The following is a 26,027-nucleotide window of genomic DNA, read 5'->3' on the forward strand; positions in this document are numbered from 1 at the left end:
CCCTTTTCCTGTTCCTCCCCTCCACCCACCATTAACACACACACACTTGAAATCAGAGTATTTAATTGTCTTCCTTTTTTTTTTTTAGGGGGAAGTATTGATGGCGGCTGAACTGGTAGAAGTGTTGAACAGCATTTTGGTAGGCACAATTCCAGTGGAATGCAGTGGAATTAAGCTGGATCAACTTACTGCCACACTGTGCGTCCTTTCACCTCTTAAATTGCAGCTCGCCCACGCTCCCCTTCGTCTGTCACCTCAATGCTCAGCCCTTTTCTGTGCCTTAGTCATCTCTATTGACTGAGAACAACAGGTGTTCATCTCCTAATCAGACTGTCACACCACAAACTCTGAAATACACCTTAACATGACTTCTGGTTTCATCTTGGACTGAGTTATTTTCTTTTTAGTGCTGGCTCTAGAGAAGTATGCTGTTTGTATAAGGCTCCCGCGGTTTAGTTGTTGCTGAGCTGTCTGAGGAATACCACAGAGTCACCTTTGAATGATTCAAAGGTTAAATTACTCTGGCTGTTAAGTTGCTTTCTAAATACTACCAAACACATATGCTTTCCCGTTCCGTCCTCTGTTGCTGCTGCAGATGTGGTATGAAAATGAAATGCCGCCCGTCTTCTGGATTTCAGGATTCTTCCTCACGCAAGCGTTCTTAACTGGTGCCCAACAGAACTATGCCAGAAAGTACACTATTCCAATAGACCTGTTAGCATTTGACTATGAAGTGCTGGAAGACAAGGAATATCGCCTTGCTCCAGACGATGGTACCTAAACCAAGCGTAAGTTAGCATTACTTCAAAGACTCGTGAGTTCAGCAGTTCAGTTACTGAGTGTAATTAAGTAGCAACACAACATCCAGAAAGGTGCTGTTCCCCCACCAAGCACACAAAATACGCAAGAAGCAAGAGGCTACATAAAATGTTGCAGAACTCTGATTTTGCCCGAAGTGATAAAATATCATCAACACAGAATAGTTCTTACCCCTTAGCTCCCCACTGCAAATACAACTTCCAAGCACTATTAGCTTGCCCTTATTTTTTTCCAGTTACACAACTTGGAAGATTTTCCTAAACCAATGAAAGGAAAGCCATTGGCTGTTGCCTGCACTTGCTTCGCTAACCCTCGTAAAATAAGTTGTGGATAGGGCTGGGATGCGCAGTACGGAACTACATTCTTAAACACTACTTAGTCGGTCTCCTGGCTGCAGAAAAATGAAGCATTAAACTGAACAGTTCGTAATACAATGGCTTATGAGGAAGGGAAGATCATCATGCTCTTTAATACTTTCAAAAGAATCCCTTTGACCAAGTCTTGTGAGATGAAGGCTTGGGCAGGGTGCTTGGGAAAACATCGCCCGATCAGTTTCAACTTATCATCATTTTCAAAATGTTTTTTCTAATTTTGACCATGTTTTTTTATTATCATTTATATTTTTATTATATCATATATTATGATATTATGCATATTATATTATAATATATAATATTTTATTATATAAAATGTGTTATTAATTATAATTACATGTAATAATATATAATATATTAAATATTATTATAGTATTATGTATTACATAATAATATATATATAATATATTATTATACATTTTAATATTATATATAATATTTATGTTATATATATTATATATATTTATTTTATGGTATTATTTTTATTATTATTTATAGTTATATTATGTAATTAATATTCAAGTTTACATATATTTATTACTTATTACTTTATTGTATTTAAAATTTAAAAAGAAAAAAAACAACAAACAAACAAACCTTTAAGTTTTAATTGAGTTAGATTTTGAAACAACCAAGTTTAACTACTGAAATACTCTTTTGAGATACCATCACATCTCCTCTGAAGAAAAAAAAAAAAAAAAAAAAAAAAAAAAACAGAAGTTTGCAGTACACAGCATATGAGCAGGACTTTACGCTGACCTGTGTCAAAATCATGCCCTGTATTTTCCATTTAAATTTTGTAACTGCCTTGATGTTTGTTAAAGACCAGACATGCTGCTCTACTGCTAGACGCTCAAACTTTCTAACTTCATGAAATCTTAATTTATAAATAAATTTATAGATTTATGACATCGTAATTATACAAAGTTTTAACTCAGTGTAAGAAAGGCTGTGTTACAAGTAAGTGTTCCGTTGTCCATTTGAAACACTAAAATTGACCGAGGCCCGCACAGTCGATCAGCTGACAGCAAAGCCTGCTGCGCTGGCTGCTGCTTTCGGTTAGAAAACCCTGCCAGCCCTCCTGTAACCTGTTCTCTGATGCAACCGATTTAGGGGTCTACATCCAGGGACTGTTCTTGGATGGAGCACGCTGGAACCGAGAAACTAAAAAGCTAAGAGAATCTCATCCGAAAATCCTTTACGATACGGTGCCTGTGGTGAGTGTGTACTACGTTTTGTAACATTTCTATAGTATTATATGTGAACAAATGCTGTGGATTAAATATCTAAGTGGCTCCCTTTAAGGGAGCAACAGGCTAACGCAAAAGTTTGTAGCATCTCTATGTAACAGCGGTACGTTTGGCGTAGCGGATTGCTACCTTGAACAAAATCAGCAAAGACGAGATGCAACAAAAAGCAAGTTTACAGGCTCATCTGTCAAAAAGCAAACACCGCTCTCAAAACTACTTAGGCCCAACTGAGAATGTTTATCACCTTTCCATTTCCCCCCCCCCGCCCCCTTTTTCTTTTTTTGAAAAGAAAATGTGAGAAGGATTATTATTCTTTGCTGCAGATATGGTTAAAGCCCTGTAAGAAAGCAGACGTTCCATAACGACGCGGTTACCTGGCTCCAGTGTACAAGACCAGCAAGCGAAGAGGAATCCTGTCAACCGCTGACCATTCCACCGACTTGGTCACTGCGAGGACCCTTCCTTCCAACAAACCGCAGGAACACTGGATCAAACGTTATTTTGTCAGCTTAATTCACAAACCTACTGCAATTACTGAGGGTTCCTTTACTAGATCACCCGTGAGGAACACGTGTCGGTCCTGAACGGCTGTAATATCAAAAGGTAAGTCAACACACATATAAAAGTACTCATGAAAAAGCAAAAACCATTTTGCACGTTGCAATTCCTGATGTATAAAATACAGGATTGCGCATTAAAACCTCATGAAAGCCAGAAAGAGCATCTGCTCCTGCATTTGATCTTTTCCAGCTTTATAAAATTGAAAAAGTAATAATGATAACAAAAAGACCGATAGCTCGGCTGTATCTTCTAGGATCATAATCACATTAGAAACCGTAGACTCAACTGTTGACAGGAGAGGATTTTTTTATTAAAAAAAAAAATAATAATAATCACGCTGAGTCTAGCACCAACAGTATTCCTAGGCATAATCACAGCAGATCGAGTGCAATGTGATCTACATCAAAATTCACATGGGATGTCACACTGTGACAGCATTTTAATATACAAATAACATGCCCTCCAACAAACAAAAGTTACCTAAGACACTGGATTTGGTAGAGTGGAATGTACAAACAGAGCAGAAATGTAGTGGAATTCAGATTGTCTGTAACGTGACTTGTAAGTGTGCCTGAGAATAATCTGAATTTCAGTATCGGTGGAAAACCTACAGACAAAGTCACAGGTGTCACCCTGGCCTTCGTAACTTGTAATAAATATGTTACAAAAGTATGTTTTTATTACAAAGTTGTAATAAATAAATACAATATGAAAGACAAACAACTGATGTATTTAATGAAAAAAATCCACTACCTGCCTTGACGGATGGTGTTTACCCTTGTCTGAAAACTGTCTTGAAATTAAGGTGAATATTTTCCTATGCTGGCAGCGTATTAAGCTAAAACCATACTCCAACCAATACCAAAGCAAAAATGCTACCTGAAATAAACGATTTTTCATTTGAAACTTATTAAAAGAAATAAACTTACTAAATTGACCAAAACTTTGGTTAGACCACATGGCCTCTTTACACTTGACAGAGTTGAGAAAACAATTACAATTAAGCATCAGTTCGGTAAACAGGCAACATAAGTTATAGAAGCTAAGATCCTCAGTAATTATCCCATGACTTAAGTCCCTTAGAAAATGGTACTCAGGGAAGTACTGTCAGCACCGAGTAAATATGTCTCACCTAGGCACTTAGTGCTGCACAAATTTAGCAAACCAAAGCTTGTAACACTTGCTAATCTGGGTCCGACGGTAAATGTTTTTGGAGAGGAAAACTAACGAGCTGATGAGTTCTCAGCATCAAGTGGCCGTGTGTCTCAACTCTGTGTTTCGGCTTCTTCGCCAAAGAAACGGCGTTATTATTTCAAACTGACCCTTAAGCCTACTTGCATGATTACGAGTGGAACTACAGAATCGACTTGTGCTCCTCAACAGCTCAGCGTATTTGTCCTTAATGACGTAACAGTACAAGAAGAACTCGCTCCTGTGTGGCAGAATAACCATCTCAGCAAAATCTGAGATGGGACTTGCTCCCAGCATGTCAAAGCCAAAAACTGTCAGTCTATCCTTACAAATTAGGTCATTCGCTTTTTAATTAAAAAAAAAAAAAAAATCATTTCCAAAAAAAAAAAAAAAAAAACCCACAAAAACACATACAAACAAACTAATTTACGCTGGAAGTAGAAATCTTCTTAGCCTCAACCACACAAACTGTTGGTGCCGCTACAACTGATATTGAGGCACTATTGAAACAGAGTAAGTAACCCTACATGCATGTGGCGTATTTTAGCCTTTGTGCCATCATTCATTAACTAGCATGTTTGTTGTACTTCAACCTAGGAGAAAACATTCCAATTGCATTTTCCTGCTATATCTAAGAACAAACACCAAACCAACTTTAGTCAAGAAAGCACCGTCAAAGTGATCCTGGACAGGACATCGTAGCACTTTGCGGCGTATATTGCAATGGCCTGCCTTCTTACACTTGAAGTTAAAATGAGGGAGTGCGGCTTACTGTTTCGGCCTTGTCTTTTTCCTAACATTTAAGGCGGCACAGTGGTTTCCTCTTATCTGCTTTCATTTTGATTTAATACTTCAGGTCACCGCTTTGCAGAGGAACCAGCGCTACTCACACAAACACCTACATACACACAGATAGGAGAAGATACATATATAAATATGTATATACGTATACACACACACATATCTGTATATGTATATATGCCTGCTGCTTAAGACTTATGTGGTACTGAAAGCATACTCAGGTTCATTTCATAGGTACGATTTTCAGCTGTAAAATTTTCTGGGTTCTGGTAAACCATGTAAGAAATGCTTTTTTCCTAAGCATGTGCATCCTTTGCTGTCTTTTTTTATGTAAGCAAGCAGCACACTGAACTTAGCATTTATTTCCGGAATTTACTATTTCCCAATTGCCACTCAGTGGAGTTTAGAAGATGCTTTCGGGCCATCTCATCTGATTTGAATCGGAAAAATGCAGCAGATTATACACACAGAAATGAATTGAAGGTACTTGCCTAAGCAGTGCAAGCTGCTGCTTCTCCTCTAAGCTATGTGCCTGCAGTGAAACAGTGCAGACTCGAAGTCGTACAGTAATAACATGGTATCCGCAGCGAAACCTGGAATACGGTCAAAACTGGATGTTAAGCACAATTTCACCTTCGTAGAGGGCAATCACCAGCATGATGGCAAATCCAAGAAGCAGGCCTAGGTTCTGCGTAATAAACCACCCCGCCTGACAATAAGAAGAGCACGGTTATCTCCGTCTCCATGAAGCATTTCTTGAAGCTAAAAAGAAAAGCAATTAAAATGAAGTTACTTCACATCTATTCTATTTAATCACTGACAATTTTACAAGATGATATTAATGGATAAAGAATAAGCAACTGAGGTTTTAGTTACAAAAACGAGCCACTAATACATACTTGAAAGTATACCCAATTACTGTATTTAAGAAAAACGGTCTCAAACACGTCCTGTATTTACTAGGCCAATGAAAACTCTTCTGCACCAGGCGCTCCCACGGCTCTTCCTGGATCAGGCGTCTAGCTGAAATTCCAATATCAGGGGCCAGTCCAGTATTCTCTCGGTCTGCTCTTTCAAGTTTGTTTACTCAATTAAAGGTAGCCACGTGGCTTTATAGACTCGGTCCGTTAACTCAGCCCTTTGTCTTATTGTATGCGTTACCTGTATTCACACAGGTCTGGGAATAGTGAGGTTCATCGCGCACGCCACAGGTAATTCAGGAAGAATTTCACAGACGTCTATAGAAAGTTCTGAAAGCTGTGCCTGTTACTCAACTGCAAGGAAAACATCAAATAGTACTGACACAAGCGCTAAGTAAACGCAGACGTGGAAGACGTAAAAATAAATCTTCCAAAACGCCTTACAGGACCACCAGGCAAGACTAAGGTAACTTAAAGCATTTCCTTTGTTTACCGTACGTTTTTGTCAATTCATTTATTCGTAAACCACTTTGAGAGTAAAACGAAACGTTACCCAGATCAAACATAAACTGCAGTCAGTAGAGAGCAAAAGTCTTTATTGTAGCTCTTTGTAAAATAGGCTGTAACTGTTTTGGCTATTCCAAGTATCTGAATACTGTACAACATAAACAAATTACCAGACCATCAGATCAGCTAAAATGATTCATTTATTGCCTGTTTGCTCTTGCCTTACCGTATTTCACAAAGATACAAATTCACAAAGATGTAAATTGCTCATCTCTGCTACAGACTACTGAACTTCTCAATTTAGAGGCTCTCAATGGGACCTATTTCAGTGTCCGAGCATTAAGGCTAGTCCTGTCAATACAAACATGTCTCGCAGTTGAGAATTTATGGTTTCTTGCAGAGATGTGGGAAACAAGGAATACGACTTTTTTTATAATATGTATGTCACATAACTATATATTATGTATTATAAATTATGTGTATATATAAAATCCATTCAAAAATACATAATATAAAGTATAAAATACATATAATTTAAAAGTAAGAATAGAATTCAAGGCATCTTGACCTAAGTGACAGCAGAAGGTCATGGAGAGCCTTAAGGATTGAAGATTCCCTGAGTTGAGTTCAGGTTCTACCTCCACTCAACTAAGAGAAAACTACATTTTAGAAGCATAGAAATATACCTAATTAGATGAACTTCCATCATACGCATGAATACCGGAAGGTCAGTCGCCCCTTAGTAGACTTCAGCTGACCTACAAAACAATTAATTACTGTTCCTGTTAGGTGTCAGAAAGCAGGGCCTTAGAGAGGAAAGCAGATTAAGGTGTCGTAAGAACACGAACTTGGTGCTGTTTCAGGTGTATCTCGCAGAGGCGCTCCTGTTCTTGTTTAGAGTCAAACTATATTGAACACTAGCTTGCCTAAGAAAAAGGACCAAGAGTAAAAATACTGCAGAGTAAAAACATTGCCTTCCTTTATACATTCTTCAGTCGAAGTACATCAAGGAAAAAAAAACAAAACATGAGCACAGAACTTACAGAAAAATAGCTGGTATCCAGTAACTATAGGCTATTGCAAGACATCTATACCTGCACGAGGAGTTATTCTCTACTATGCAGCCATTTGCCTCTGCGAGACAAGCACAGGTTTCAACATGATAAGCTAGCACCCCAGAAAAAACTGCAACTGCAGCTATCTACTAGCTATTGGGAGGAGTATCACGACAGAACTTACACACATGCATTTATTCCATCTTTTGTAGGAAGTGCTGGTTTTATAAAATTCATTACCTTATTCATGGGGCGGCTTGTGACAAAATGCTGCTATACATGTACTAATTCCTCCTGTCAGACCAGCACTAAAAGCTGCTCCTGAAAGAATAAAGAAAGAAAAGATACAAATCCTATGTTACTGTATAATCAGTGAATGTACAGATGTTGTAATTATGAAATATATCACAGCATTTGGCTAAGCAGCTATTATACACCGAAAGAGGATAGATAGAACGCTTACCTGTATCCTGGGCTTGCTATGAAACTCCAGGGAAGGAGATCTTCAGAAGAGATCCTTCCCTGCTGGTAGTCAGCTCTTAAATAGGTCTAGGAGAGGTGGAGCCAGGCTCCACTGGTGAATTGCCTTCACCTGTGCTCCCGTGGCTGACTCATTGCTCTCCTCAGGGGATCAGTAGGAGGCTCAGGCTGTGATTCAGCAGTTCCCAGACAGTTACTGTTCTCTAATCAGCAAATTTCATCAACAGACTCACCACCTTTTCTTAAAACACGCGTGCTGATACTTTTTGATTGCACCGGAAGTACCCTGGTGGGCATTAACGCTGTGTACATTATTACCTAGCTCAACCGAACAGCAGAACTTGAAAAAAGAGAATGTGAAACAGACACAGAAAGGCAAAAGGGGAAAACTACACCACTGTTTACTTTGCATAGTTGTTTTTTTTTTTTTTTTTTTTTTTTTTTCCCCCCTTCTTCTTCAGCATAGGAGGAGGAATGACACAACAACTGGACTCACAGTACGTTAATTAGAAGTACTGCATACATACTGTTATTAACAAAATGATATTATTGCAAATATTTACAATCCTAAGCAAATATAATTCTAAAGAATTTCTTGTTTCTTACTCTAAGGTAAATACTGAGACCCAAACAACCACCAACATGTGTATTTCGGGTATTCCTCAATCCCTAAGGAATTTTCTCTGTACCTATCTCAATTTGACAGAGATCGCTACTATCGCTGATATCAAGATAGTAATCTTGGTGGAAACAGACAATAGAGCAGAGATTATCAGAGCTGATGACCTTTTAATGCCTGCAGTGATTTGACAGTGCTGGTAGCCTTGGGAGACAGGGAGATCTGTCCTGTGATCGCTTATAAAATACTACCCAAGTTACTCGAGGTAAGAAACTGCCGAGAAACGCTGATTGGTTTTGCTTACCTATTGCTAAGCCATTGCCAAAGTTGTGAATGCCATCTCCCGTGATTACCGCCTGTATAATCGAAGAATAGTAGGATGTTATAATCACAAAATAAACAAGAGAGTTAGGCAAAGTAGACTATGATAACAAAAAAGAATAAAAGGAGGGCTTACCCCTATCCTGGGCTCACCACAAAACACCGGCAGAGACCATCTCCAGAAGCGATGCTTCCCCATTGGTAGCCAGCTCTTAAATAGGTCTAGGAGGGGTGGAGCCAGGCTGCACCCCTTTAGGCAGCACAGCTGAATTGCATTCACCTGCTGACTCGTGGCTCGCCTTGCTGACTGAAGCCAGTCAGCATCTGGTCTATTATTTAGTTTCTGATCTGAAGGTTTCCTTCCAATTGGCGATGCTTCGCTCTGTTTGGTCTCGCACCATTTCTGCTTACTCTGCAACAGGAAAGATTTAATGTCTGATTTATAGAGGGACGTTGTTGGAAATAAAACAAATTGAAATACTGCCAAAAATCTTAGAAAAGACACACGATTTCACTCTTTTTAACGGAGTACAATGTGACGAAGAATGCTGTAACAGCCAAGAAACACACGTATGCTCGTCGTACTTGCTTCGTTCAAGACGACAGGCGTATAGCAAGAACAGCCCCTATTCTGTTCAATTTTAAATCATCGACTCCTACAACTTCCTCGTATTTTCCATTAGATAACAGTCTGCTACTTTCCTGTCTGCAGCCCGTACGACAGCCAGCGTGGATTTGCCAAAGCGGCCTAAGGGATTTAACTGACTGCCCCCGTAGGCGACAGACGTGGTGTCCAGAGGGGAACAGCAGAAGCTTGTTTTCTAAGGGCTGTGTTGTCAGCAAATCCGTCTCTTTGCAGTCTCCCTTACGCTGGATTCTGCACAACTCGCCCCTTCCTCAGGTCTTGAATTATTAATTAAGTTGAAAAGTCATCCCTGTCTCTTTTTCAGATTGGGCAGTATGGGGCGCAGAGGAAAATAGATGCCTTTGTTTTTTTTTTTTTCCTAACTGAAATGTCACAGGCTTTTGCTACTGATGTCCTTGTTTATGTGTGTGGAGAGTTTAATAGGCTGTCCTTTGCCTCCCAGCAGACCCGGTTCTTTTCTGTTCCCTCGGTGCTTTCCAGCCAATAGATGAAGTTTTAGACCAGATGAACTTTGGGATGGAGACTGTCCCTCCTCCATTCTTACGATGGACTCTTTATTGACCTCCCTGGGGAAGCATCCGATCGGGGGGATCTTCGACCCGCCCTGCAAGAAAAGAGGTGGCGGATGAGGGATCCGCATGGGTACAGAGGGAAACACAAGCATAGCAAGGAGGCACTGGGCTGGTTGGTTTCCTCTTGCTCTGACCAAGCTGTCAGTGCGTGGTGTGAACAGAAAGCTCCTGATTTTCTATCAGGTATCCTCTGTGTGAGCAGTGAGCGTGAGGACCTCGGGAAGGTTGGGGAACCCAACACCTGCAACACGGTGCTGCTGGTTCAGGGAAATTCGGCCCCGTGGGACTGCTGCTCCCCCCCTTCATCCCTTCCTCAAGCTGGTGTGTGCCGTTTGCGGGCAGGTTTCCTTTGGCCTCTGCCCTCCTGCTGTTTTTCCCTCTCAACGTGAGTATGAATGTGCTGTGGACTCATGGAGCTGGAAGGTGAGTCTGGGCAGAGGAGGTGGCTGGGGACCCCACAGAGGCCGTTCTTCTTCCTGGGCAACCACAGTGACCTCTGCTGTCACCAAGCAAGTCTGAGCGCTTGTGCTCTGCTGCAGAGGAGAGGTTTTATTCCAGCTCACCCTGGAGGTCCTCTATAATATGCTGGGCACTGTACCTTGCAGAAATTCTCATTTGTGGTCGTGTCCCGTATGCTGCTGGACTTGAAAAATGCAGCTCCTGGTATTTGAAGAAAAGCCTCCAGCTGTGCTGGAATGTGGCAGTGTCCTCAGAGGCCCCTCCGTTAGCCCTTAGCAGCAGCCCCGGCCTCCCGCCACAAATGAGGCAGGGGAGGAAATGAGTTTGCAATGATGTGTTTTTCAGACGTGGTGAAGCCTGCGCTGGTGGCAGCCACAAGAAGAGCTGTCTGGTGGTTTCCAGGGCTGTCTGTGCTCAGAGAAAGGTAGAAATCTGAAGTTTCTGTTGTTAGCGGTGGTATAGAAATGTCCTGGACAAGCAACAAGCACAACCCCAGGCCTTCAGGGTCGTTTCTACTGCTACAAGCTGCTACAGTGCAGCTTGTCGCTTCTTTGGCAAGGACCCTGGCCTGGAAATCGAGAGGTTGGGATGTATTTGGCAGCTCTGGCATCGGCTTGCTGAGAGGCTCAGACAGCTTTTACCTGCCCCCTACTTTCAATACAAAGCCCCTTTGGTTCTAACCCTCACCCCAACCCTTATTCCTCAAAATTAGTCCCAAGATACCATTTGAAAGTACAGTATTCAAATAATAGCTTCTAAAATATCTCCTCTCCTCCTCGTTTTTCTTTATTAACAGCTGTAGAGTATTTCTAATGTGACGGGAAACATCCTCCGTTGTTCCTCCTCTATATTTGACTGAAATGAAGCTGCCCGCCTGCGCAGTGGTACCCACCTCTGCTATTCTGGGCCCTGTGCAATTTGGAGAGTGACAACTTACCTTAACTATTGGAGCATCGACCGCTTCACCAAGTTCTCCCGGGCGTTGCGGTCCCTGCTTCCTGCCACGGCTCCTGATTCCTGCATGGAAACCATCACCGATACAAAGCGGGTGGAGAGGGCGGCTTTTCATAGAATCGTAGCCTTCAGGTAAGGCTGATTTGTCTCTATTTAGTGTTACGCCATATTAAGCACGTATTCATTAACTGCAGTTCATTTTCCTTGGCTTGACAGGACTCTGGGTTGCCACAACTCTTGTTTGAAACAAACCACCACCGTGGCATTCCTTGCAGCTAATGACAGGGAAGCTCAAACCTGGCAACTGCTACCTTAAAAAGTAATAGAAAAAGGAAACAAAACCCCTGAGAAAGCTGTGCATACGTAGCAAAGGAGTAGCAATGGGCATGCAAATAACACGGTAAACTGCTTCATAGGGCAGCCGATTAAGTGATATAAAGAAAGCATCCAGCCCGTGTGTTTCCCAGCTCCTGCAGTGCTGCATGGACCGTGAGTGTGCGCAGGAAGGTGTCTGAACACCTTCTGTGTGCCAGCGAGGCTTGGGACGTGATGCCTTCAGCCGTGGTTCAGCTGCTGAGGAAGGAGTGGCAGTTCTGAGCTCCCCAGCTCCGTGTTGACCTGAAGGAGAGAGGCAGAGAAACGGAGGAGGCAGGTGCTATACGGCATGTGGTGAAAGAGATCGGCTGGCTTGTCGTGCAGCACAGCCCTCCTGCCCTCCCCAGTCCTGCTCCCTGTCTTGCCAGGAGTGCACTCGGATGGAAAGGTCTGAAAAATCAGGACAGTTTCTATTCTATGGGAACAAAAGGTTTCCTTTGTTGTAATTCCTCTGTTCGGCTCTGCGCAGGGCCCTCGCGTGGGGCCCTGCAACACGTGTCCTGCATAATGGGGACAAAAGCAGATTACTGCGGGGATGCCTGAAAGGGAGCCGTGACTTGTTCCCTTGGTGCTGCGATCTTGTTTACAGGCTGAGCTTTGCAGGGAGCAATTCGTACAGGCTTCTTTTGCATTATAATAGCAAGGATTTTTCTTGGCAGAAAAAAAAAAAGCACAAAATAGGGGAGAGGGTGAGGTGAGGATTTATCACAGAGATGAACATAGCCTTGCCTGAAACAATTTATGCTGTTTAGGCCGTTTATGCTAAATGAAACGATCAGTTCCTGCTTCCCAAACGTTGCCTCCCAGTGCTGTGGGCCTGATTCAGCACAGCAGCTTGATGTGAAGGGTTGGAGGTTCAGAGGCAGCCTTAGACTCATTTTGCTGCTGGCCCACGACAGGAAGGAGCAGGGTGCGGGGCCAGCAGCTGGGCTCTGCTAAGACTTGGCTGCTGCACATCTCCACTTGGTGTTGGTAGTGTTTTTTTTGGCAAATATTTGGGAAAAATTATCACGTTTAACTCACGTTTAATACCTCTTTTGCTTCTGCAGTCCTCTTGCTACCTGCTTGTGCTCTCGGCACCTCTGCTGCCACTCTGGTGGCCTCCAGCAACTGCCACTGTGTTGTACGCAACAGAAACATCGGGGTGAGTATGCACAACTGTTTGGCACCACGAAGTGTTGGCTGTCCCCTGAAGTGAAGGGCCATTCAGGTTAATCTCTCACACCCCCGTCGTGTCGTAATGCCCATCTCATGTGTTCTCCATCTGCCTGTGTTTCTGCGTGGTTGCCGAGTAAGGAGCAAAGGCTTGAGATGTTGGGTGGCTTGGCCTTCTTTCTGGGAAGCCTTCAAACTCAGTTTTGCTGAAGGAAGGAGCAGACTGAGAGAACCATCGATCCCCTCTTAGGGGCAAGAGGGAAGGAGCAGGGACGCGGTCACAGTGGCTCCGCTGTCCCCAGTACCAGCCTGGGATGTCTGTGCAGGAGCTAAAACAACTCCATACCCCGCTCCAATCATGTCACTGAATTTTCAAAGGGCTCAATAAAATGTTTTGGTTGACTTAATCCAAAATGCTCCTGGCATTTTCGCTGGCCAGCATCTAGTTACTGTGTCACGAGAGTGACTGGGGAAGATGTGCTTCCAGCGCAGCTTTTTTTGTACCAAATTGCCAGCACGGAGGGCTCGGACCACAGATCCACCTTTCAGGTAAGGCCTCACCTACGGCCAGTCACAGCACTGTTCCCAGCCGGTTCCTGTCCTGGTACCTCTTTTTCCACCCCCCTCCCCACAGAAGCTTCTCCTGGGACTCTTGCTCTACCCACGCTGCTTATTTTACATGCTTTCCCCAGACGGCCTTGCCTTTGCCCTGCACTGCTCACAAAGGCTCACTGCACTTTTAACTGTAGAACAAATTAAAAAAATGTTACAGCATTGCATCCTCACTGTTAAACCTATACGTATGTACATACCAGAGTCTCATGCATTGCCCATCCTGGAGCCCAGCGCTGCGCTAAGCCTCCTGGAGACCCCTACGGTCACTGTGTCCCACCGTGTCCCCAGGTGGGACCCTGGAAGGCTGGCAGGAGCCAGCGGCTGAGGCTGTCAGTGGGGACAGGCAGAGGCCTGCAGCAGTGGCTGCATTGCACAGCCTGCATCTGCTGTGGGATGGGCAAATGAAGTTGAGGAAGTATTAGGAGCAGGTGACGGCAACCAAAGGGGAGCTCATTGGTTGTCCTTCACTTTTTTTGACTTTTCAAGCTTCAGGCAGCAACTTCCAAAATTCTTCCTGAGCCGATCAGAGCGCTGATAAAGGGAACACCTTCAGCCGCTGTGACTTAGCATGCAGCCACCTCGAGTGGCTGGGTTTATTATCACTCGATGGGTTTTAATTGATGCTTTCTGCTTGTTTTAAATGGGATAGTCAGTCTCTTCTTAGTAGCTTTTGGTTGTATGATTCCAAACTGAGTGCAGCCTTTAAAAGAGACCTGGGTGAGTTTAGGGCTGATGCACCGTTACTGAAACAGTAGAACCGAATTCCCCTGCCTGCTGGATGCTGGGCCTTAAAGCAGGGATGCAGGCAAGTGCAGAAAGCAGCAGCTCTGCCTGCTGAGCTCCGTGCGTGGGGCTGCAGCTCAGGGCTGGTGGGACAAAGCTGCTGTGCAGGCTGCTCAGCTGTGCTGCTGAACATGCAAGGTACAGGAGGTCTGCAGGAGCGGGCCTTGGCAGTAAGGTAGGATTCAGATTGTTTTTTTTTCTTTTATTTTTTACTTATTTGTTCATTTTTTATTGATTTCGTTTTCATTTATTTTTAAGTTTTTAATCTAGTATTTTATTCTTTTAATTTTAAATTTAGTTTTATTTTCTTTTCAATTTCACTTATTTTTTTAATTTTATATTATTATTTTACCTTTTTTCTTTATTTTTAATTTTTAAATGTTTATTTTTTGTTAATTTGTTTTTATTTTGTTATTTCCTTTTTATTTTACTTTTTTGTTTTATTTTTATTTATTTCATTTTTAAATTTTCTTTTATTTTTAATTTATTTTTATTTCTATTTTTTACTTTCATTTTCATATTTATTTTTAGGTTTTTATTTTTGTTTTTTATTTACTTTTTATTATTTTATTGCTTTTAATTTTTATTATTTACTAATTATTATTTAATAATTACTTTATTATTATTTATTAAATTTCTTTTTATTTCTTTTTATTTTTTCATTTATTTTAAATTTTTAATTATTTATTCCCTTTTTATTTTTCCATTTTTTATTTTTTAATTTCATTTTCATTTTTTATTTACTTTTTATTTTTTTCATTTTTATTTTTATTTCCTTTCTATATTTAATCTTTATTTTTAGTTGTTCTTAATTTATTTTTATTTTAATTTTTTATTATTCATTTATTTTTATTTCAATTTTTTATTTTTCATTTATTTTTATTTCGTTTTTCATTTTGTGTAATTCATTTTTATTATTTTACTTCCTTTCTATTATTTTTTCTTTTTTTCTTTTCTATTTCCTTCCTATTTTTTGTTTTTCATTAGTATTTTATTTCCTTTTTATTGTTTTATTGTTTTTAAATTCCTTTTTATTTCTTTTTATTTCATTTATTTTTAATTTTATTTACTTATTTATTTGTTTTTATTTTTCCATTTTTCATTTTTTATTTTTATTTCCTTTTTTAAATTTCCTTTTTATTTTTTCATTTTTATTTTTATTTCCGTTTTATTTTTCGTCTTTATTTTTATTTCTTAATTTATTTTTATTTCTTTTAATTTTTTTATTTTTCATTTATTATTTTTATTTCATTTTTCATTTTGTTTTTTTTTAATTCATTTTTATTATTTCTTTTATTATTTTTTTCTTTTCTATTTCTTTCTTATTTTTTATTTTTCATTAGTATTTTTATTTCCTTTTCATTATTTTTATTTCCTTTTTATTTTTCGTCTTTATTTTTAGTTGTTCTTAATTTATTTTTATTTCTTTTAATTTTTAATTTTTTCATTTTTTAAAATTCATTTTTATTATTTTACTTCCTTTTTATTTTTTTCTTTTCTACTTCCTCCTTATTTTTTTTTGTTAGTATTTTTATTTCCTTTTATTATTTTTCATTTTTTTATTTTCGCTTTATTTTTATTTATTTCCTTTTAATTTTTAAAACGTTTCTTTTATTCATTTTCCGTTATTTTCTTTTGCATTTCATAGTATAATTTTATAATAGTTTATCATATTTTTATCATATTTTATGATACTTCAATATTTTATAATATTTTATATGCTGTATTTTACTTCTTAGGTTCTGTTTCGTATGTTCTAAACCGCATCCAGGCACCTGAATAATTCCCACCTACTCCATGGCAGGCAGGCTGACCCCCCTGCAGCTGTCAGTGCAGCACGAAGCTGCTTGCAGGAGCTCAGGTGCGCTTTTCAGTACGGCTCACACACCCGAACCTGAGCCTTGCAGAGGTGAGTGGCAGTGGGCTCTAATTAGCACTGTTTCCCTGGAAAATAGCTGCCAGATTAACATTTTTCTTTTGCCCAGGAAATAAAACCTTCTTGGGGACGCTGAACGCGGCGGTGGGGGGCTGCGTGCAGCGGGCCTGGTGCTGGGGTGCCCCTTTATAGGGCCGTGCCTTTGGGGGCGCTGCTTTCGGGGTCCTTTACCGCCTCCCAGCAGCCCCCTCCGTGTTGCTGGGGATGCTCAACCCCCTGCCAAGAAACTCCACGCGCACACGGAGGAGTTTTGTTTCATATTTTATTGAATTTCATTTATATTAAATTAAAAATATATTTCTGACAGATTCATGTAACAAAAAGGCAGAACAGTTTTCAAATTGTTCAGCTGGGATGAGCGCGGGTCGATGCAAGGTGGGTGGCAGTCTACATTTGCCTTAACGAACAGATTAAGCTCTACCCCAAGGGCCGTGAGGAGAAACGTGGGACTGCACACGGGGGGCAAAGTATAACCACACACAGAGAAGGTCTGCAGGCTTCTCCCCAGCCTCCAAACAAGACAGAAGGGGAGGGAAGGAAAAAAGAGAAAGAAAACAAACGAGAAACCGTGAAAAGAAGGGAAATTATGCTCAAATATGTACCTAATATTAACCCAGGTCAGTGTCTTAACAGTGCGTAATCCTCAACAGCTAAAATATGAGAAAGGAAAGGTTAAAGTAACGTTACGCCACACACAACTGGCATACCCTACTGTGTAAGCAAGTGCAGAAAGTCTGAACACACCACAATAGTGCTAAAACACAGAATCCCACAGAATGACAAAAATGGTATTTCTAACCAAAACCGGAGGGTGGGAGGGGAAGAAAGAAAAGGGGAAGGAGCGCATAAATCACAAGCAAATTACCTATATACAAATCAACCCTAAGGACGATTATGTTCCAAATAATGGTGACCACAAGGAAAATAAAAGCAACATTATCCTTATTTACAAATGCAACTAGCTGTGTCTTTAACAAGCTATAAAAATACTATTCACATTTTCAAAGTAACATACAGTAGTTTTTGTATTTTTCTGTTTTTGTTTCAGAAAGGCAGCTAACTCTGAATGCATCGCTTTGCACGAAATGAGCGTCTTCCCCGACAAACCGGTGCTCCTCTTCTTCTGAAGGTGCTTCTAAGGCAGAACTACTGTGCCATGATCTCTTCACGCTGTTAGAACCCAGAGAACTGCCCCAAAACCAGAGTCCCCTCACCCCTACCTCCACCTCTCTCTGCAGGGCTGTGCCCCCCTGGCAGGAGTGGTGCTGCTCCTGCAACTCCTCCCAGCTGGGGCCCAGTCTCATTGCCCTCCCAATTTGGGAAGGTGAGCTTTGCCCTACAGAACACGTAATTTAAGGACTGCAAGGACAGCAAACGTATTTTGGGTATCTCTGTTTCTACCGAGAGACTGCTTTCCCCCTCCATTTCCCCTCTCTACCCTAGGGTTGCTACCTCTGTAGAAACTCCAGCTTACCATGCTGGGGAAATGTCAAAAACTGGGCAGAAGAAAAACCAAACCAAAAGGTGAAAACCATTGTGAATAATGTTACAAATGCACACCCATTTCCAACGCTGAAATGCTATTAAAAACCGTGTTCTCAATCATCTGCATTCTCAGTATGCCCCACCATGAGAAGGCGGGGACCCAGCAACTTCCTTCTGCCCCATCTCCAAAGGAACGCTGCCTTAAGTGCATTCAAAGTTAGCTACCCCTTACACAGCTGCTCAGTATTAATCGACCCATTTAACAGCAGTACCAGCTTATGCTACATATGTCGTATTACCTTACCTCAAAGGAACGGCGTACGTATCTACATTTATAAAATACCATTCACAGTTTATTACTGTGGTTATCCCAAAAGGGTTTAGTCTTCGGAGCGCTATGGACATAATAGGGCGTTTTTATCCCTAAGAGGGCTCGCAGCCTGGGCAGGGCACGGGGACAGAGGTGCTGCCATCAGCAGGGTGCACCTTAGCCCTGGTGGTTCCATCCACGACACTTTCGGAGCACAATCTCATGGCTTTATTTTTTTTTTCTGGGGGAGGGAGGAACTGGGATGCATCTATTCACACGGCCTAACACCTTACAAATCTACAAAATCCCTCTTTACCAAGGTCCAAAACTCTCTAATTATAAAGAATAAAGTAGCGCTAACTATTCACACTTCCTAACAGGGATTATGTCCTTAGCTTCCTCCTCAGCTCAGCACAGACCTCCCCCCACCAGCTGGGCTCACCGCTTCAACCTTCCTCTGTGTTTCAGAAAGCACCACTGCCATAAGTCAGACTTAACAGAGCGCAGAGGATCCCCTGCCTTGTCCCAGCCTACGAACAGATACCAGCCCTGGCCGTGGGACAAATGGAGATGCCTTACCTTCAGCCTTACCTTAAAGTCATCTCTGTGACAGCAGCGAGCCCCCTCACAGCGTCAGATACTAAATCTGAGTGGTGCAGTGTGACCATGTGCTTCAATAAAGTGACTCGCGTGTCCCCCTTCATTCTTGGGCATTTGAGAGTCGCTTCAAACCACGGAACATTGTTATTTATTCCTGATTTGAAAACCCCACTTTAATGGTGACCGCTTCTACCTGCATAACACTTAGCAAAAGGCCAAAAATAAAAACGAGGGCATGTTCTGAGCAGCTGAGGCTGCCCTCGTGGACAGCCGTGCTTCTTTGTGTGTGAGGAAATGTAGTACTGCAGCCATCCAGCCCCTGCCTGTGTGCAGCCCTGGCTTGTGGAAGTGGCACTGGAACCCAAATCCTGCATGCGTAACAACAGATGAGCTGTTCTGTCAGCAGCAGAGATCTACAATCCAGAATAATGGAAACACTACAAGCGACAGATCTAGAAATGAGCAGGTGTACAGTCTTTTTTATATTATTGCAAGTCAAAACATCTCTTACAAACAATAGCAGAAGAGAACTCCGGGTGACGCTGCCTGTTCTGAGGTGATGGTCTTTAAGAGCCCAAGAGGTCACTGATCACCCGAGGCTTGCTTAGTCCTTGTTAAAGCCTATTTTCTACAGGTCCCCCTTGAGCTAAAGAGCCTTCAAAAGAGATGAACACCTACCTGAGCTCGCACCCAGCTCTCGGCTGGCAATAAGCACTGGATCCCCTCTGCGTGCACGGGCCCCAGCACCAATAACACAGCAGCCCTGCACGCGCCATTTCGGGGCTCCTCCTCACTGTCCCAGAGGACCACACGAAATGAGCTCATTGCATACGGTTCCTGCACTCTGGACTGCATTTCCACCAAGTGGTGGGATCCAGGGTCAGTGCAACCATTTTTTGTTTCGTAGCAGGAGAAACATCTCTGAGCTGAGCTTAGGGTACCTGGAGCACATCCGTGTGATGCCTCCAATCGCTGCTATGCACTCAAGACAAGTCGTGAATACTCCACTGCATCTAAGCAAACGGTCATATAGGTTCAACTCCTTAGCTATTTTGCAAAAAAAAAACAAAAAAAACCTTAATATTTATTTGAGTAATCAATGAGGTGCAGCTTCCACTTCTGTCAGAACTAGCCCTCAGCTCGGCAGGTAACACCTAAGATGATCACTGCAAGAGAGAAGGTGAAAACCAGCTCTTGCTCTCCTTCATTTAGCGTTTTTACCTTAGACAAAGGCTGATGGAGGTATCTGCTCTTGAGAAGCAGTGCACTGCTTTCCTTTTGTACATGAACAAAAGGAAAACATCTACCAACAGGTGTCTGCCCATGAAAAACCCACGGGAGCTGATGCTGGTGTGTATAGATACCACTGTAGAACCAGAGAATTAATCAGAGATGGAGAAAATAATTCTGCTGATGCTCACCTACAGCTTTGTGCTGACAAAATGCACTTTGTGTGTGGATAGCCCCCAGTGCCAGGTGACGGCCTGCCCCAAGTGCTGCCTCCATCGAAGGAACGCTGCATTTCCACGCTACCAAGTGCATCTTACCCACAAACAACGATTACAGTGAATAAATAATTCAAGCTATGTAAGAAATGCTAAAGAACGCTGTTATTTACATTTTGTTTCTTTCTAACGCCGGTCCTACTTACTTTATTACCAGAGGAACAAACAGGTCTCCACCTTCCACGAGCAGCTGTCTGATTCTGGAGACGTACGTCCCTCTCCCCCCATCGCTTTCATGTGCTCCTCTCTGAATTCATGCACAAGCAGTACAGCCATTGTTCTTCTCCATTGGGAGTTACTCTGTTGTATGACCTGCTCAGGGATAAACTGACCACCCCTTCCCCCGCTGCTCCATCTGCCTACAGCACCTAAGCTGCTTACATGCTTCGGTACTGTCACCAGCAAACCTTCCAGGAGCAGGGTCCCCAGGAGAGCATGTGCCATCTTCTGTTTCCCATCACAATCAGAATGTTACAGATGGTGCCAGAAGGAGACGCCGTCTTTGAGCTATGTGACGCTCCCTAATCACTGATTTCACCTCAGAGGTGTGCTGGTCATTTGCTCTGTTCTCATCTGGCCCAGCATCTCCCTTCAGGAGCTCCGAAGAGCCCCACGCGGCAGGCGTAGCAGTACCCTGCAGCTGGAGGTGAGCTCGGCTGGCTCAAGCAGGGCTGGGCACACGTGGCACAGGAGCAGGCTGTTGGCAAAACCGGCCCTGGCTCAGCAATCACACGTTTCCTTTCCACCACCAAGCACCCAGCTCTGAAAACTTCTCCTACCTTTTGTCAGGCTGCCCCCGAGCCACCAGGACTGCAGTCAGTATTGCAAGCTGTGTTCATAGGAAGGATGGTGGAGGAACTGGATACAATTTCCAGACCACTGGTTGTTGCTGGTTTTGTTGCCAGGTTACCCCAAAGATCTTGACATTAATAGTACTGTAGTGCATAAACTGAAATACTGCCCTCCACCAGGTATTACTCTCCCTTTCTAAAAGCCTTAATTAGACACAGACACCTCTTTACAGGTACCTAATGCAACCTCAAGATTTTCAGTGGGAACCAGGCGCACAAATGCTCACACAGGACGTGTTGGCGCACCAGGAGCAAGCCATCAGCAGCACTGCTCCACCCCTCCCAGCTCCATCTGCTAACGCATCCCAAACAGTGGCTGATGGTTCCTTCCCAACAGGAAGAGGGGTGTGCAGCTTTCTACCTAAAAACTGAGGCTGATGAATGCGGAACCCAGTGCAGGGAGGCCAACTCGTACCTGTTTACATTTTGGGACTGAAAGCTCTGTGAGTCATGCGCATTTTGACTTAGCAAACATCATGTACACTGTGTTCTGTGACAGAGTAATCCTCCTGTTAGAAAAAAGCATTCCGTACTGTGCTGCACACCGGAGAAAGGCATTCTCCTCCTTGGATCCCTTCCAGGGCTTGCTCTGCTGTCCTTCACGTGGCAGCAGTAAGAGCTGGCTGCTCTGTCACTGTGTTCTCTGAAACAGTCAATGCAACGCCTCTCCGAACTGGTGGACATTGTACCAAAGACTTGATATGCTTCATTTTGGCATTTCCACAGTCGTCCTTTACATATAATTCACTTTTTTTAATTTAAAATTATTATTTTGTATTTTGCTGGTCACTTCCATATTGCTTCATTCAAAATCCAGAAAACAGTTCAAATAAAATCAGAGCTTAAGTGCAAACTAACTTTCCAGTGAACCTCTATGTGCGTTTTCTCCAGTCCAGTGTCTTTCTTTCTTCCAGTTTCAAGGACGCTTCCCGCCAGCACCCCACAGAGAGCTGGGCTGACTCCGTGACCCACAGTGAACTCTCCAGTGCTCCGTCTCATCCTCAGCATTGCCTGACAGCATCCCCAACCACCTTCGTGATCCCAAAGAAGAAAAAGAGGGAAGAGTGTATTTGCGTTTATGTACCTATGGTCGGCAGGTATAAAACAGGAAAACGGAGCCTTTTACGTACAAATCTTGATTTCTTGGCCTGTCCTTTCCGGTTCAAGAAGAACACGCGGGGGGTGGGGGCTTTGTTACTCATTTCTGAAAGGATTTTTCTGTTTAAAACGTTTGTCCTGTTGGCACATATACAAAAATGGTCACGTCACGCACCAGTTCTGAGCTGGAGTCTCTGCGGTTAGGAAGTGGCACAAAATCATGATGTAGCTCTCAGAACAAGGATTGCGCCAGCTCTCAGAGTCACATCATCATTTCTGGGAAAGCCACGATGAAGATCTGAACGATTATGAAAAGCCAAGTTAGCCATTTTCAGTTGCTGGGATAGAAAGTATTAGAGAAAGAAACTGGATTCTCAATCTCAATTACTGTGCTATTACACATGATATAAAAATTGTCCATTTTTCCCCCTAATGGAAACTGCATTGAGATTTCCAGGAATGCTGTACAGACTCATCAGTTCCTCCTGAGAGAGACAGCCTCTCTGTGGCTTCCCCTACGGCGTCTGGGTGGAATCACTGAGACTAGCTTGACAGCAGGCAACACTGCCACGGATTTTCTGTACTGTCTGGTTTCTCTGACCACCTGCCCCTCAGAACTGCGGAAGGCGAGAAACACCAGCTGTACACTCCTCCTCTCCGTCTCCTTCCTTCCTTCCTTCTTTTCCGGTTCCCAACCCAATCCGCAAATGACTCCAAGACATCCTTTCACTTGGAAATAGCAAAAATGAGTGAACTGGCAAGAAGAGGAAGCTCGTGGGAGGAAAAAAGGGGAGTAGGGAAGGGAGAAGGAGGAAAAGAGAAAGAGTGAGGCAGCTAGAAGGGGTTGCCTTTCCACTTCTGTAAGACCGCGGTTACTACACCACTGTGTTCCGGTGTCTGTAGGGTGGCGGGGGCAGCACAGTGCCAGGCTTCAGGGAGAACTCGGAGAGGTATTCGGGATTCTCTGCCACAATGGGCCGGATCCGTCCGTTCTGTTTGTAAAAGTATTTTGTGCTGTACTCTTGCAGGTAGTCCGGGTGCTGGAGAGTGCTTCGTGGGGGCAGGCTGTGATTCCAGTAGTCTGGGTTGTCAAAGGCCTTCTTGGCTTTCTCTGGCAAATTGTTCTTCAGGTACTCAGCGTTTTCCAAGGTGTTTGCAAAAGTGTTGAGGTACAATGGCTCATTCACGTACTCATCCTCTGCTTTGGGCTGCCCGTTCGGAGCGTTGTGATACTCTGGGTTATCCACAGCTTGCAGATCTCCGTTCTTTCGCCGAGAGACAAATGGGTTCTCTTCCACTGGATTCAGGTAATCTAAGGAAAGATAAAAAAAAATCAATCAACAATGACTGAGAGAAGAGCATCCACATAGCGAGCCCTCTTGTTATGTTACCATCAGGCTCAGACTAGTGCCTCCTTCCACCCAGCCGTTCCTAGAACTCCGGGTGATATCAGGCACCATATGTGTTGAACACACTCTCTTGCTAAAAGTGAATTTACAACTTAAACAGGCAGTATGGGCTAAAATAAAGAGCTGGGACCCTGGGAAACAGTGACTCACGGCTGCACAGCTGAAAACTGAACTGCAGCTCGCGCTGAACCGCAGCCAATGCCTCATCTGATCCTGGCCTTCCTGCTGGAGCATGAACTACAGGGCCGAACACACAGAGCTGCTCCTGTCCCTGTGGATGACTGAGCAACCTTGGATGTATCAGTCAAACCCTCTGCTCACAGCTGTTCTATTCAGAAAGCTCCCCAGAAATCTTAGTTAGCCCTTGGGGATGGTTTTTGTGCAGAGAGACTTAACTTCTAAGACAGCTTCATTTCTAATAGAACAATCTGCCTGATTAAAAACCTTCCATCCTTGAAGGACAAAGGGCCTTGAAGCGTTATGAAAAGTAATTCAAGTGAGTCCTGGAAAGGGTACAAGAGAGTCTTAACATTAGCTCTAGAACAGTTGGCACGGGTTACAGTGGCTACAAAACATTTGCTGTGGTTCAACACCACAAAAAGGTGTGGCTTGGTTGCAGAAAGGTTTGAAGGTACCTAGGAAGGAGATAAGAAAGATGGAAAGGGAAAAGAAACAAAGATATTGGCTGCCTTAGGTTACAAGTGCGCGTGTCCCACAGTCCCCTCTGTTTCCACCACGAAGCAAGAGGCTTCCAAATTCCGTAGCAAACCCAGTAGTTACTTGGCAGTTACATCTGCTTTAATTAATTTCTTTAAAGATAGTGCTGATGTTTGAAAGCAAATTACTCATGACACATCCCCTAACAGCAAAACAGTGCCGTCACTATTTAAAAAGAAAGGAGAGAATGAAGGTCATGTGGGAAGCGTAACACTGAGCTGGCACTAACGTGGGCACACACCACGTCGCGGTGATGGTCTCTCCAAAGCACACTGCATTCTTTCAATCCTGAACTTCTCTTGGGTGTAAAATGCCAACTGTGTGCATCGGTTCTGTGATATGTTCACCCTGACATTTACCAACCACAATGCTGTGACGATAAAGCAGATCAATAAACAAAGCAAAGTGGAGACCGTGGCTGGGCAAAGAAAGATTCTTGGAAAAAGCACAAATATTTGTTCTTGGATAAGAAGGAGGGGGGGGTTGTTGGTTTTTTATTTTTGTTTTGTCTTTGTCATTCCTTTCTCTTGTTCCCTTCCAGCATCAAAAAATAAAGGGGGAAATCCCTAACCTGACATTAAAGCAGAGTCAGCTTTCTTAAGCAGAATACTGAGCAGTAAGAAGGGAATCCCCCCGCAAAGAAATTTTAATCAAGTCAGAACGTTTCAGTCCTGCTGGGTTAGCTGATGAAGCCACTGTTTGTGAAAAGGCGCTGATGTAGAAAAACAGAGAACGCAGTCATGGGGAACTTCTCTGGAAAGACAAACTGCTACCTGTTTTGGGTTTGTCTCGCATTGGCGTCATGTAGCCGTCCTCATCCAGCTCTCCCCGGATCACCCGCTCCGGTATGAAGACTGTGGGATCAGCGCTGTACCTCTGGGTGCTGCTGTCCTCCTTTGCCAGTGTGGCCACCTGCTTCCGCAGCGTGCCGTTGCAGCAGGTGTCTTCAAAGATCTCGGCCGTCGCCCCCTGAGCAACTGGGGCTTCTGGGATGACGCAGCCAGGAGCTCTGTATGGCATCGGCACTCCCTGCTCTGCAGCATAGCCGCCATCTCTGTACACGAACTGGTTCTGTTGGGAAAGAGAAGGCAGCTTAGAAAGGAGGCTCCGAAGGGAGGCAAGATTCTACAACAAGGCACGCCTGCGGCTCTCCCGCCACAGCTGCTCAATGATGCGTTTCACAGGGCAGTGGAAGCCTCATCCATCCTTCAGGCTGCTGCATTTCCAGTCCTGCAGGACTACCAAAGCATCCACCTTCCCGGTGCTGCTGAGCAGGTCCCTTCCCTGGGAAGAGCATCAGTGCGGGCAGGGCAATGAGGAAGCAGGAAATGAGGCTAGAAATGGGGTATAGAACTTATCTCCTATGCAAATGAGGAGGCTGCAAATAGCTGCAAGAGGCAAGCAAGCACATTTTCTCCTTCTCTATTACTGCGGCAACCTCCTTTGATTTCTGAACAAAACCCTTAAACCTTATGCTAGGGAAATCTCCTTCTGCAGAGGAAGCTGGGGACAGAGGACACTGCCATCTCTGAACTTGGTTTGCTCCCAGGGGGCTGCTCATAGGGCTTCATCAACATCTCATCTCAACAGTTCAACTCAACCTACCATTCTGCTTCTCAGCAAGGGCGTGCAAGGAAATTTCGACTTCATGACCTATAA

General features: G+C 43.1%; 1 protein-coding gene and 2 long non-coding RNA genes across 8 annotated transcripts in view; 2 read left to right on the forward strand and 1 right to left on the reverse strand.

Annotated features, from left to right (window-relative positions):
* Positions 1-1,945: 1,945 nt before the first annotated feature.
* On the forward strand, positions 1,946-9,061 carry LOC125697186 (uncharacterized). Its single transcript, XR_007378724.1, has 4 exons — positions 1,946-2,410; positions 2,767-3,046; positions 6,172-6,382; positions 8,665-9,061. It is a non-coding gene; the product is annotated as an uncharacterized LOC125697186 (long non-coding RNA).
* Positions 9,062-11,283: 2,222 nt separating this feature from the next.
* LOC125697187 (uncharacterized) lies at positions 11,284-19,714 on the forward strand. Its single transcript, XR_007378725.1, has 4 exons — positions 11,284-11,661; positions 11,746-12,292; positions 12,954-13,048; positions 16,197-19,714. It is a non-coding gene; the product is annotated as an uncharacterized LOC125697187 (long non-coding RNA).
* Positions 19,715-19,844: 130 nt separating this feature from the next.
* Positions 19,845-26,027, reverse strand: part of ERBB4 (erb-b2 receptor tyrosine kinase 4) — a 504,768-nt gene continuing 498,585 nt past the window's right edge. For 3 of the 6 annotated variants that reach the window (XM_048954014.1, XM_048954011.1, XM_048954009.1), the window contains 3 exons: positions 25,974-26,021; positions 25,139-25,439; positions 19,845-23,554 (listed from right to left, as the gene is read on the reverse strand). In XM_048954014.1, coding sequence (XP_048809971.1) covers positions 23,118-23,554; positions 25,139-25,439; positions 25,974-26,021 — 786 coding nt within the window. In that variant the 3' untranslated portion in view covers positions 19,845-23,117. The remainder of the gene's footprint in view (positions 23,555-25,138; positions 25,440-25,973; positions 26,022-26,027) is intronic. The other 3 variants (XM_048954010.1, XM_048954012.1, XM_048954013.1) reach the window with 3 other exon arrangements.

The sequence above is a fragment of the Lagopus muta genome, chromosome 8, assembly GCF_023343835.1.
Source record: "Lagopus muta isolate bLagMut1 chromosome 8, bLagMut1 primary, whole genome shotgun sequence".
Taxonomy (NCBI): domain Eukaryota; kingdom Metazoa; phylum Chordata; class Aves; order Galliformes; family Phasianidae; genus Lagopus; species Lagopus muta.